General features: G+C 35.3%; 1 protein-coding gene across 1 annotated transcript; it reads right to left on the reverse strand.

Moving 5' to 3' along the window:
* Nucleotides 1–2,594: 2,594 nt before the first annotated feature.
* Nucleotides 2,595–10,193, reverse strand: LOC25491698 (MACPF domain-containing protein CAD1). Its single transcript, XM_039833110.1, has 7 exons — nt 9,374–10,193; nt 7,265–7,503; nt 6,305–6,500; nt 6,124–6,201; nt 4,651–4,834; nt 4,138–4,301; nt 2,595–3,783 (listed from the first exon to the last, which is right to left on the reverse strand). Exons 1-7 carry the CDS (start codon nt 9,629–9,631, stop codon nt 3,148–3,150), a joined length of 1,755 nt encoding a protein of 584 aa, XP_039689044.1. The 5' UTR covers nt 9,632–10,193; the 3' UTR covers nt 2,595–3,147.
* Nucleotides 10,194–10,469: the final 276 nt, after the last annotated feature.

Here is a 10,469-nt window from a genome sequence, read left to right on the forward strand (position 1 = left end):
CCTTTGATTTCTTGAATCTTGGTATGATTAAAACCTTGTTCTTGTTTTAGTAAAACACTCAAGAGCACAAGTTAAATACCAAGGAATTAATCAAAGTCCATTAATTCTTTAATCATAAAGGTTTATTATCTTTAAAATTATAACTACATAGATTAACTTTGAAGAATTCATATAAACCCTCTAAAACCCTCCCCAAAACAATTTTTGAATTCTCCCAAAGGCTAAAATATGGTTTTGATCCTTGCAAATATGTTTCGTTAGTCCATGTAATTTTTTTTGTTGTTTTTGGTCCCTACAAATATGTCACGTTTTGATTTTGGTCCCTGTCCCCACTTTTATGATGATTTGCACACGTGTCACATGATGACTAAACCCATTTATTAGAAAAGTTAACTCTCCAAAGACATATCCTTCCAATGTCCTCTATTTCTTCAACTTGCTCATTCTTTTGCATACCCTTCCACCATTCAATAGGATATAGCTAGCCAGGAGAAAGATAGGTGGATGGGTGATCTGGTGGAGGAGATGGAGTCCATTAAGAAAAATCAGACATGGGAGCTTGTTCAGCTTTCTAAGGGAAAAAGGGTCATTACTTGCAAGTGGGTATTCAAGAGAAAACCGACACTAAAAGAAAAAGAATGGAAAAAGTTCAAAGCTTGTCTTGTAGCAAAGGGGTACTCATAACAGAAGGGTTAGCCTTGGTAGCCAACCGAGACATGCATTTAGAAAAGATGGATGTGAAGACAACATTTCTTCGTGGTAATCTAGATGAGCGAATTTCTATGGAGCAGTCAGAGGGGTTCAAGGACACTAGACATGACAGACTAGTTTGTAAATCTAAGAGGTCTTTGTAGATTTAAAACAGTCATACCCTCACTCTATTTATGTTATTAGCCCTTATGATGGTTCTTTTATTTTCCTGTTATTCTATGTAGATTGCTTTTAATCATTTACATGATGTAAATGAACTGAAAATTATGTTGGAAAATGAGTTTGAAATGAAAGACTTAGGTGCTCCTAAAAAGATTCTTGGTATGGAAATTCACAAGGACAAGAGTGCTAGAAAGTTATGGCTTTCTAAAAAAAGCTATGTTGAATAGGTGTTAGAAAAATTTGACATGAGCAATTTGAAGACTGCGAGTACTTCATTGACAAATCATTTTAAGTTCTCGTTTGATTAGTGTTTAAAGACAAATGTAGAAGTTGAGTATATGTTAAAAGGTTCCTTATGCTAGTTTTGTTGCTTGTTTAATGTATGTTATGGTCTACACTAGACCATATTTGACACAAGTTTGTAAGTTTATGTCCGGGAAAACATCACTAGGAAGGAGTCAATTGGATTTTCAGGTACTTGAAGGGTACAATGCGTCATGTTATCATGTTTAGAAGAGGACAAGGTAATCCTTCAGTTGTAGGATATGTTGATTTAGACTATACTGGTGATATGGATGATAGAAGGTCTACCAACAGTAATGTACTTACTATAGCAGGAGGACCTATTTAATGGAAATCATTGGTTTAATCCGTAGTGGTCATGTCGACAACCCGAAGCTGAGTACATGGAAGCAACTAAAGCTGCCAAAGAAGTTGTATGGCTTACATGATTGGTGAGAGAATCGAGTGTTGAGTAAGGTAGAGTTTGGTTGCACTGTGATAGTTGGAGTGTCATTTATTTGGCAAATAATCAAGTGTATCATGCCAAGACCAAGCATATTGATGCGAGGTTTCACAAGATCAGGGAGTTACTTGCATCTGGACATAAATTACTTGAAAAGGTTCATACTTCAGAGAATGCAGCTGATATGTTGACCAATTCATTCATCAGTGACAAGTTCAAGCACTCCTTAGACTTATTACATACTTCTCGGTGTTAAGCAGGAAGAGTACCTTCTGAGTTGCCAATATGTGATTGGCATGCATAAAGTCTTGGGGGGGGGGGGGGGGGGGGGGGGGGTGGGTGTACTCCTCCTGCTGTTATTTGTTATACTTAAACCCAAAATTATCACAGTAATAAAAACGGAACTATAGCTGCTCTATCTTATTCAAACACCCATAACACCACGACACTCACTCAACACCTCATTTTCTCTCTATCTTATTTATCTTCCTATCACATTACTAACATATCGCTTATATCAAACCACGTTTTCTTCCTCAAGGTGTAAAAAGGGTGTATGAGTGCCCATGAAACATTTTTCCTCTATGAAAAATAAGTCAAGATCCTCTCCATTTTTTGCTCTTTCCATTTATTCCGCTACCAAAGTTTTGAGAATATAAATACAATAATATGACAGTTGGTAGATCCAATTATTTAGTAGACTTCAAAACTATGGTAATAGAGGAAAAATGGAGAATCCTTAGCCCGTGAGTTTAGAAGGTTGCGAGGCAAATAGGTATTGTGACTTACAAAAAGGTAAAGAGATGCACAACTGGTTAAGTAGAGTTAGGTAGGTCAACTGATTTGAGCTAAGGGTTAAGAGTTAGAGGTCCAGAGTTCAAGTCCCGACAAAGATATAAAAAACTAACAACACAATTAACATATTAACATTTATCATTAAAAAAAAAATGCACAACTGGTTAAGGATGTTCAAGACTTCAAAAACACATTTTACCCTCTTGTTTTCTTATGAGGCAGAGAGGAAAATAAAGGATAATGTCATTTTGTATTATCAATACTATAAGAATATAGACATTACTTTAACTTGTCATGGTTGTAAAAAGGTTCTAAGTAAACACCTATGAGATATCAACATCACCATATCAGCAGCAGCAATGAAAACAGCATTTGCTACCACAATATGGATCAAGTAGTAGCAGCCGTCTAAACAGATTAAGTTTCCTATTCGACTCAGTTTACCAAACTGCAAAATGATTTTCACATTACCCGCAAGGGAAGACTAAACTCTAGTCTACTACAACATTGATGGTGAATGCCAGTTTCTTCATTGGTTGGTTGGTCTTGAGATCATCTTACGCCTTCCAAAACTCTAGATCGAAACCAGCACTAGTCTACTACAACATTGATGGAATGCCAGTTTCTTCATTGGTTGGTTGGTCTTGAGATCATTCTTACACCTTCCGAAATTCTAGATCGAAACCAGCATAAGGGATATGAAAAAGAAAGAAAAAAAAACATTGATGGTGAACTCAGTAATTAAGCAATGAGTATTTCAATCGCAAAACAATTTTCCCTTTTTCAACACCTAGCTTTCCGCCGGTAACTAACCAATGACCAGGAGGATCTTCAGGTCCTTTGCTCAATTCCGACAAGTCAACATACTTCACCAACTTGTTTGTTATGTTGTTTTCTCTCGAACCCAAGTTTGTTGAGTTATCTGTGTTCGAAGTGTTTCCGGCAGTCGAAGATTTAGGTGAAGTATTTGGTATGTGATCCCAAAGTGATCTTCGGATTGTGCATCCAGGTAACCTTGAATACAAGAGCTTCATGTAAAGTACATTACGTGATCCGAAATCCCATACTCCAAGCTGTGCTCCAGTGACTATGTAAACACCAGAGAAGTCTCCTATGAATGTTTCGGGATTCTCAATGGGTGCAGTGCTCACATGAGAAAAATTCTTCCACTTAACCGGCTCAAACCACCGGCTATCTTGTTCCTCGGGTCCCTGCCACTTCGGAGCACCAATTGCTACATGGCTGTCCCAATATGGTTGGAGGATCTTTGGTAGGGATACCAAGTGCTGAAGATGAACACTCAGCCGATTCTGCTTGTTTCCTTCAAGACAAAGACGTATGCCAGTTACAGGTCTACGTCCAACTGTTATCTGCATTCAATGAGAACCATCATATTGACAAAACAATAGTTAATGTTGCATTGAGCTTTGAAAAAGACAAATAAATAGGAACAAATTATTTTACAAGCGACAAATAAAAAGAAACCGAGGGAGTTACTCATTTTATTGTGTACTATAAATACTAAATTCAATCATTTGTTTCCTAAAACTTCATAGAAGTTTGCTAGAGGCACCATCTTGTAAAGCAACTCACAGTAAGCAAAAAACATCGCAGTAAAAAAAGGGGGAACCCCCGTGTACTTAGAAACTGCAAATACATTAAATATCTTCGAAAAAATTGTGACATAAAAGTTTCAAAAGAAAAGCTAGCAAATGATCATTTACCTGTTCTTGACTGACATAAAGCTTTTGGCCCATTATGCTGAATTGTAAAGATGGACAAACAGGTTCCTTCCTTTGTTGACCAGGAACCCTGTCATGTAAAGGAGCCCAAACACGAGGAATCTGAAACTCTAGGAAGTATCTAAGTTCTTCAATAGGTGGTTTATCTGAGCACAAAATGCAGGAAATTGATATTAGATCACACTCCTAGAAGAACCAAAAAAAAAATATATACCCCTATTTGGATAACAACCCAATTAAGGGCTAATATAAGCTATTTCTATAACAAACGATAAATTAATGAACACAACCTATTTTCATATAAGCTATAAGATGTTTTCATAAGCTATCCTGGAACTTGTGAAAATAAGCTGAAAAACAGCTTATGGACATGTCATATGTTGTTTCGATATGTTCTCCCAAATAGTCTCATAAGTACTTGTGCCAGTCTATACACTCAAATAAGTCAATCAAACAGGCCCTAAATCATCTAATATAAAGGATAAGTTGACTTACATTCTAGATAAAGACCAATGGCGCGGGTCAAATGCTCCTTAGCAGGTATTTCCTCAAGGAGATCTGTTATTGGACAGAAAGTCATCTCTATGATATCGGGCGAGGACTTGACAGTTTCTAACCATATACTGTGGTTTTGTTCCAAATCATCCCCTCCTCTTCTTCTGAAAATGACTGTGACATCCTGAACAATAAGTATTTGATGGTGTTAAGAGGAAAACAAACTTGATTTTTTTTTTGTTTTTCAGAAGATAAAATAGATGGAGAAACCGCGTATGGTGCCACCATGGTGGACATCCTTTCATGAATTTACTGTGGTAGTTGTCAAAAAAACCTCCATGTTATTCCACCATGGTGACGCCATTTAACAACATTGTCTCCACCAGACCAGCCAGTAACTAACAATCGATGACCATAAAAACATGCAAGCACACTCTCAACAATAAGCACGAATGCTTCACAGTACAGCTGCATGCTGGTGCACAGATCCTTATACACACATTACTATGCACTTATATTCCCAAATGTCAAAGAAAGTGGAAGTGAAAAGGGGAAGAAACATCACCTACCAGACTTATAGAGGACCAGATTCCAATTAAATATACATAACAAAATCCGTTATAGAAAATCATAAAAAATAAAAAATAAAAAAATCCACTAACAGATTTGACATTCATGTCTCTAAGAGAAAACTCATAAACCCTAAATAGATTTGAGGAAGAAGATGCCACATCAGCAAGAGTTAAAGGCATCTATTTCAGTTTTCATAGAAAGGACCAACTTGCGTCAACAGTCAGTACTTACGGAATCAAACTGATTCATTAAAAAATGAGGCCCCAAACAGAACTTAAAAAATAAGTTAAGGGACCAAAAAGGTATTTAAGCCTATTTTTATTAGGTAAATGTCATGTGTTCTTCCATAATCTATCTTTCACTGTCAACCTATTCAGCTCAGATTTTAAAAGAACTCAAGTTCAAATCCTGCTGCCGATATGAGGACCTCATTGGAGGATAATATGTAAGTATCTTTGTACGCGCTCTCTAAACCTTGCGGCTTTCTCTGGCCCTGGTGAGCCTCAGGCGCCCAACTTGCTTAAACTTCATGTAACCAAGAAATAATATATGCTTCAGTGCTTTCAGAATTGCGTTATACACGCGTCATAAAGGTGTCATATCCATTCAGGGCTTTCTAGCTAGATTCTTTTTGTTTTTTAAATTACAGTCTATGCATTCGCAAAGGGATGGAGAAATTGAAATAAGGTTCTCTAAGGTGAGTCCTGAATGGGTCATAACATTGGTAATTGTATGTTATCATGCCTAAATGTCTACTAGATTATCATAAGACTCTATAACAAGAGTGCACTTGTTTCAAATATAAAAATGGTTCATCAGAACATAGTTAAATCACCAAGATTTCGGATATCAGTGCAAATAAATTCTTATAAATAGTATGTTAGAACATAAATTACATACTTCTTTCCCGGTAGGATATGTTGCAGTCGTAGGTTGAGGGTAAATCCCTTGACTATTGAATGAAAATGGTTCAACGCCCTGCAAATTATAAAATTTATATAACCAAGTGTTATATTTCCTTATATATTTAACCTAAATAATATTAATTAATGCAGGAAAAGTGGAATTCTGGTGAACTAGCCTTGTCCTTGGATTTTGTTTGACCTGAACTTGTGTGGCTATTGATGTCAGAGAACCTATGATTTCCAATATCTTGAATATAGTTTTTTATCTCCAACTTCGACAAAGGTGAAGTATGGTGTTGCTTGACGTAAATAACATCTTTACCACCGATGGTTATTGATGTAATGACATGCGTCCCAAAATTTTCGATGAAGCTGTCAAAATGTAATTAAAAGTCAAAGGTCATCCAAAGATAACCTTGTTACAGCATTATGAACCTGTTTGAATTCACTTATTTCTGCGTATCTACCAATAACCACTTGTGAGACTGTTTCAAAGAGATTAAGAAAACAACTAATCACATATCCATAAGTTGTTTTCAGCTTATTTCATCAAGCTCTCCATAATAACTTATACAAACATATTTTAAAGTATACGAAAATAATTTGACTTTATTTAATCTTTATTATAGAAATAGCTTGAGCATACTAGTCATCTTCATTGGAAAAGTCTGAAATATATATCAAACAACAAGGCTTTACGGCTAAAATGGTATCTCTCAGAGATGTCATTACTTTCATCCTTGCCATGGCTTTTGTGATCCAACTTTTCTCTGCTGGTGGTGAGGGATCACCTCTTGCAGAAGAAAACGGTGCTGCATGTGATTATCGATGTTCACAGACTCATCATATGAAGCCATGCTTGTTTTTTTGCAACAAGTGCAGTGCAACATGTTTGTGTGTCCCATCAGGGACTTAGAGTAAACAAGGAAGAGTGTCCGTGCTATAACAACTGGACAACTCAAAAGAGGAAATCCGAAGTGCCCCTAATTGATGATGTTGTTTTAATATTTGCTAACTCTTGTTAATGCAAAAAAATATTATAGAAATAGCTTATACATAAGCAGTTATATGATAAGCACTTATTTAAGTTGTTTATCCAAACAGGACATAATGATAACTTGTATAAATATAAATACCTTGCCAAGGACGGTGGATCCCAATTGACTGGGATAGCCCTTTTGACATTTTCTTGCAACATTAAGTTCGATTTTTGTAGCTGAACCTTTGCAAGGGGAATGTAAAACCCATCTGAAGACAAGGTTTTTGTAGCTGCGGCATCAACATGTTTTGAACCAGTAAAGCTAAATGCAGAGTTGAAGCTTCCAAGAGGAAAGCTCCCTGATATACTTGCCTTATGATTAAAATAATCTACCATCTGCAGCCAAGTGACAAATGAACAATCAATGATTTAAGAAAATATGAAACGAAAAAGGTTATAACTATGGTTACCAAATCGAGATTCAAATGGCAAATCAGACGACTAATTTTCAGAATCTCAGAATTGTGAATCGAATCTTATTATGAATCGTAAAACACATTACCAATAAAAATGGCATTTTTAAATAAAAAACAAGTGACACAGCAAAAATTATAAGTTACAATATCATAGCAGAACTTAATGATTCAAGATTCAAGTCATAAATAAAATGACAAGAAAAGTGACAGACTATACAAAGTTGACAAAAACTGACTGGCTACAATTAGTTTAGGTAGTGATTATCAGAACGAATCTAACTTCATCACTGTGAATCGGTATTAAAGATGGGATTCATGTCCAAAATAGATGCACATTAGGAATTTGTATCGATTGAGTTCAGTTTTGTATCATATGTATGGTAAGATACTAAAAACCATGGTTACATCATATGGCTTCCATTATTATGTGACAAGTGACAACTAATAGCTATGGCCTTTAGTTTTTAGAAGTTGCAGCTACGATTTCTAGCCAAATTGGATAAACTTTTCAACAACAACTTGAAGCAAAATAAAATTGCAATTATCCAGCAATGATTATGAGTTGAAATGATTAATACAGGGAAGCTCTTCCATATAACTTCTCCATAACCAGTGGTTAAGAATTAAACACTTATCTCAATTAAAAACAACTGCCATAAACTTGATACTAACAAAACTAGGCCTTAAAAAAGTAAAAATAAGACTCTAGTTCTATAATACAGGGAATACTGAAATTATTATACTTTGATTGCCACAAAAAACTTAATGCACACAAAATATTAGGGAATCATCCTGCACAGCACACTATCAAAGCAATTTACAAAGACAAAGTACAGCATAAGATATAAATTTCACTACTAAACATGATTGGAAATTCCTAGCAAACAAGTGAATCATCTTAGTCATGGTTTTGAATTGCAGTCTGCAGCCGCAATATAAAGGATTTTGAGGTCTCCCCGCAAAGGCAGCAAAACTGCAATTTCGCTGCATCGGCTGCAATATAAAGATTCACACCATAACCAGCTAATCGCTACCGCAGTTTAAAACCCTGATCTTTGTGTCCATGCTAAAAAGGACTGGCTATATCTAGCTAAAGGTAGAGCCTCCAGTGACTTTAGTTTAGGCCATACCTATATAATTGACAAATACTAAACCACCACTTTTCATATTATACATATGCGAGAAACAAAATCATCCTCAATAATATCACTCAGGGCCGGCTAACAAGTTCAAGGAGAGTCATGGCACAGGGCCTCAAAATGTTGAGGGCCCAAATTCCCCCCCAAACACAATAAATAGAAATGTTTAACTACCCAAATTTTAAATCAAATTGAAAATTCTTAACTTATTTATATCAATCAATTCCAAATTTTGAGGCCTCCAAAGTGTATAAGGGTCCAAATTACTACATATACCAATTTTAAGGACCCAAATTCCTGCCTACATCAATTTCAGTGTCCAAAATTTTGAGGGCCCAAAATTATAACAGAGCCTCCAAAATGTTTAAGATGGTCCTGATATCACTTTGGGTTTGGGGGTTTCGACACATCCATTGTTAGCAACCATTCCACACAACAATTTCATTAAACCAACAACTTTTTCTTCACAATCATGAATTGAAATCTAAAATCACACTCAAATTCGCCAAACATCCTAATACAAATAACTAAACACAATTAATCAATAAACATTCAACATTTAGAAAAACAGAAAAACAACATTCAGCAAGTCAACATGCAACCTTTTATCACATAACCAAAGAAAAACAAAAATTGAATCTTCAACTTTACCTCTTGAAAACTGCAGACACCAGAACTCAAACGCCCCATAGGTTCAGGGAAGCTTCTAATATCCCTTGAAACATTAGGAACAACAACATCATCATACAAAAATAAATCCCTTTGATACTGTTCATCAATCTCAACTACCCTAGAACCTGAACCTCCTTTACAATAAAGCAACCTTGTATCAAAATTAACATCAAAACCCCTTCCTAATGCTTGCAAAGCGTTAGTAGCAGTGTGCAAAGCTGCTACATGCTCCTCCATATCTCATCAAAAAACTCTCCCAACCCAGATTCTTAATTAAACCAAAAACCAAATTACCTCAACAATCAAACAAAATTACAATAACCCAGATGAATAAATCCTACAAAAACATCAAAAAGACACGATTTTTCACCATCTGAATTTACAAGTCATTGAACAAAGTTGACCCAGATGAATAATCCCACAAAATCATGACTTTTGAGGACACCCCATTTTTGTATTGATGTGAAACAATTGATTGAAGATGAAAACAATGGATCTCGGAGAGATTAAGGATTAATTGATTTTCTCTCTCTAAATGTTTTTTTTTCCCTCTGTAAAACAAAAACAAAACCTCGTTGTTTCTTTCTAACTTCTAGACATCATCGTACAGTGTAGAATAGTGTTGGAAATTCTAACCATAGGAGACTCCGTGTGGTTAGTTTGTCAAAAGAGACATTGACTTCATTAGCTTCAGTTTACTTTTCATCTGAAAACGTTTGCGTGTTGTTTTGTCTAATATCTTGACCTTTCATTCATTCTTGGTTGTGTGTCCAACGTATAAAGAAATGGAAACATTTCCGTTTTTTATGAAATTAAACATTCATTTATGTTTCATTCCACTTCTACTAGTTTCATAGTAATTGATTATGAAGCATAAGTGATGTTGCGTTTGGTTATTGTCTAGTGGAATTGATTTTATTTAAAGTTAGTATTGTAGTTTTTTATTTTAAAATTGATTTTCACACAAGTTTATTATAATTTAATTGATTTTTACATAAATAGATTTTCTTTTTGTGGTGGCCGTGGTTTGCATATATTTTTATTTATTGTTCATATCAATTGAGCTAAGCTCATG

This window comes from Medicago truncatula, chromosome 4, assembly GCF_003473485.1.
Source record: "Medicago truncatula cultivar Jemalong A17 chromosome 4, MtrunA17r5.0-ANR, whole genome shotgun sequence".
In the NCBI taxonomy this organism is placed as follows: Eukaryota; Viridiplantae; Streptophyta; class Magnoliopsida; order Fabales; family Fabaceae; genus Medicago; species Medicago truncatula.

What these genes read in the sequence shown, in the direction of transcription:
- LOC25491698 (XM_039833110.1), bottom strand. Translation starts at nt 9,631, where the DNA reads ATGGAGGAGCATGTAGCAGCTTTGCACACTGCTACTAACGCTTTGCAA. An exon ending in GATCCACCGTCCTTGGCAAG is followed by an intron (nt 6,501 to 7,264) that starts GTATTTATATTT and finishes ACATTTTGACAG; the next exon opens with CTTCATCGAAAATTTTGGGA. An exon ending in CATATCCTACCGGGAAAGAA is followed by an intron (nt 4,835 to 6,123) that starts GTATGTAATTTA and finishes CTTATTGTTCAG; the next exon opens with GATGTCACAGTCATTTTCAG.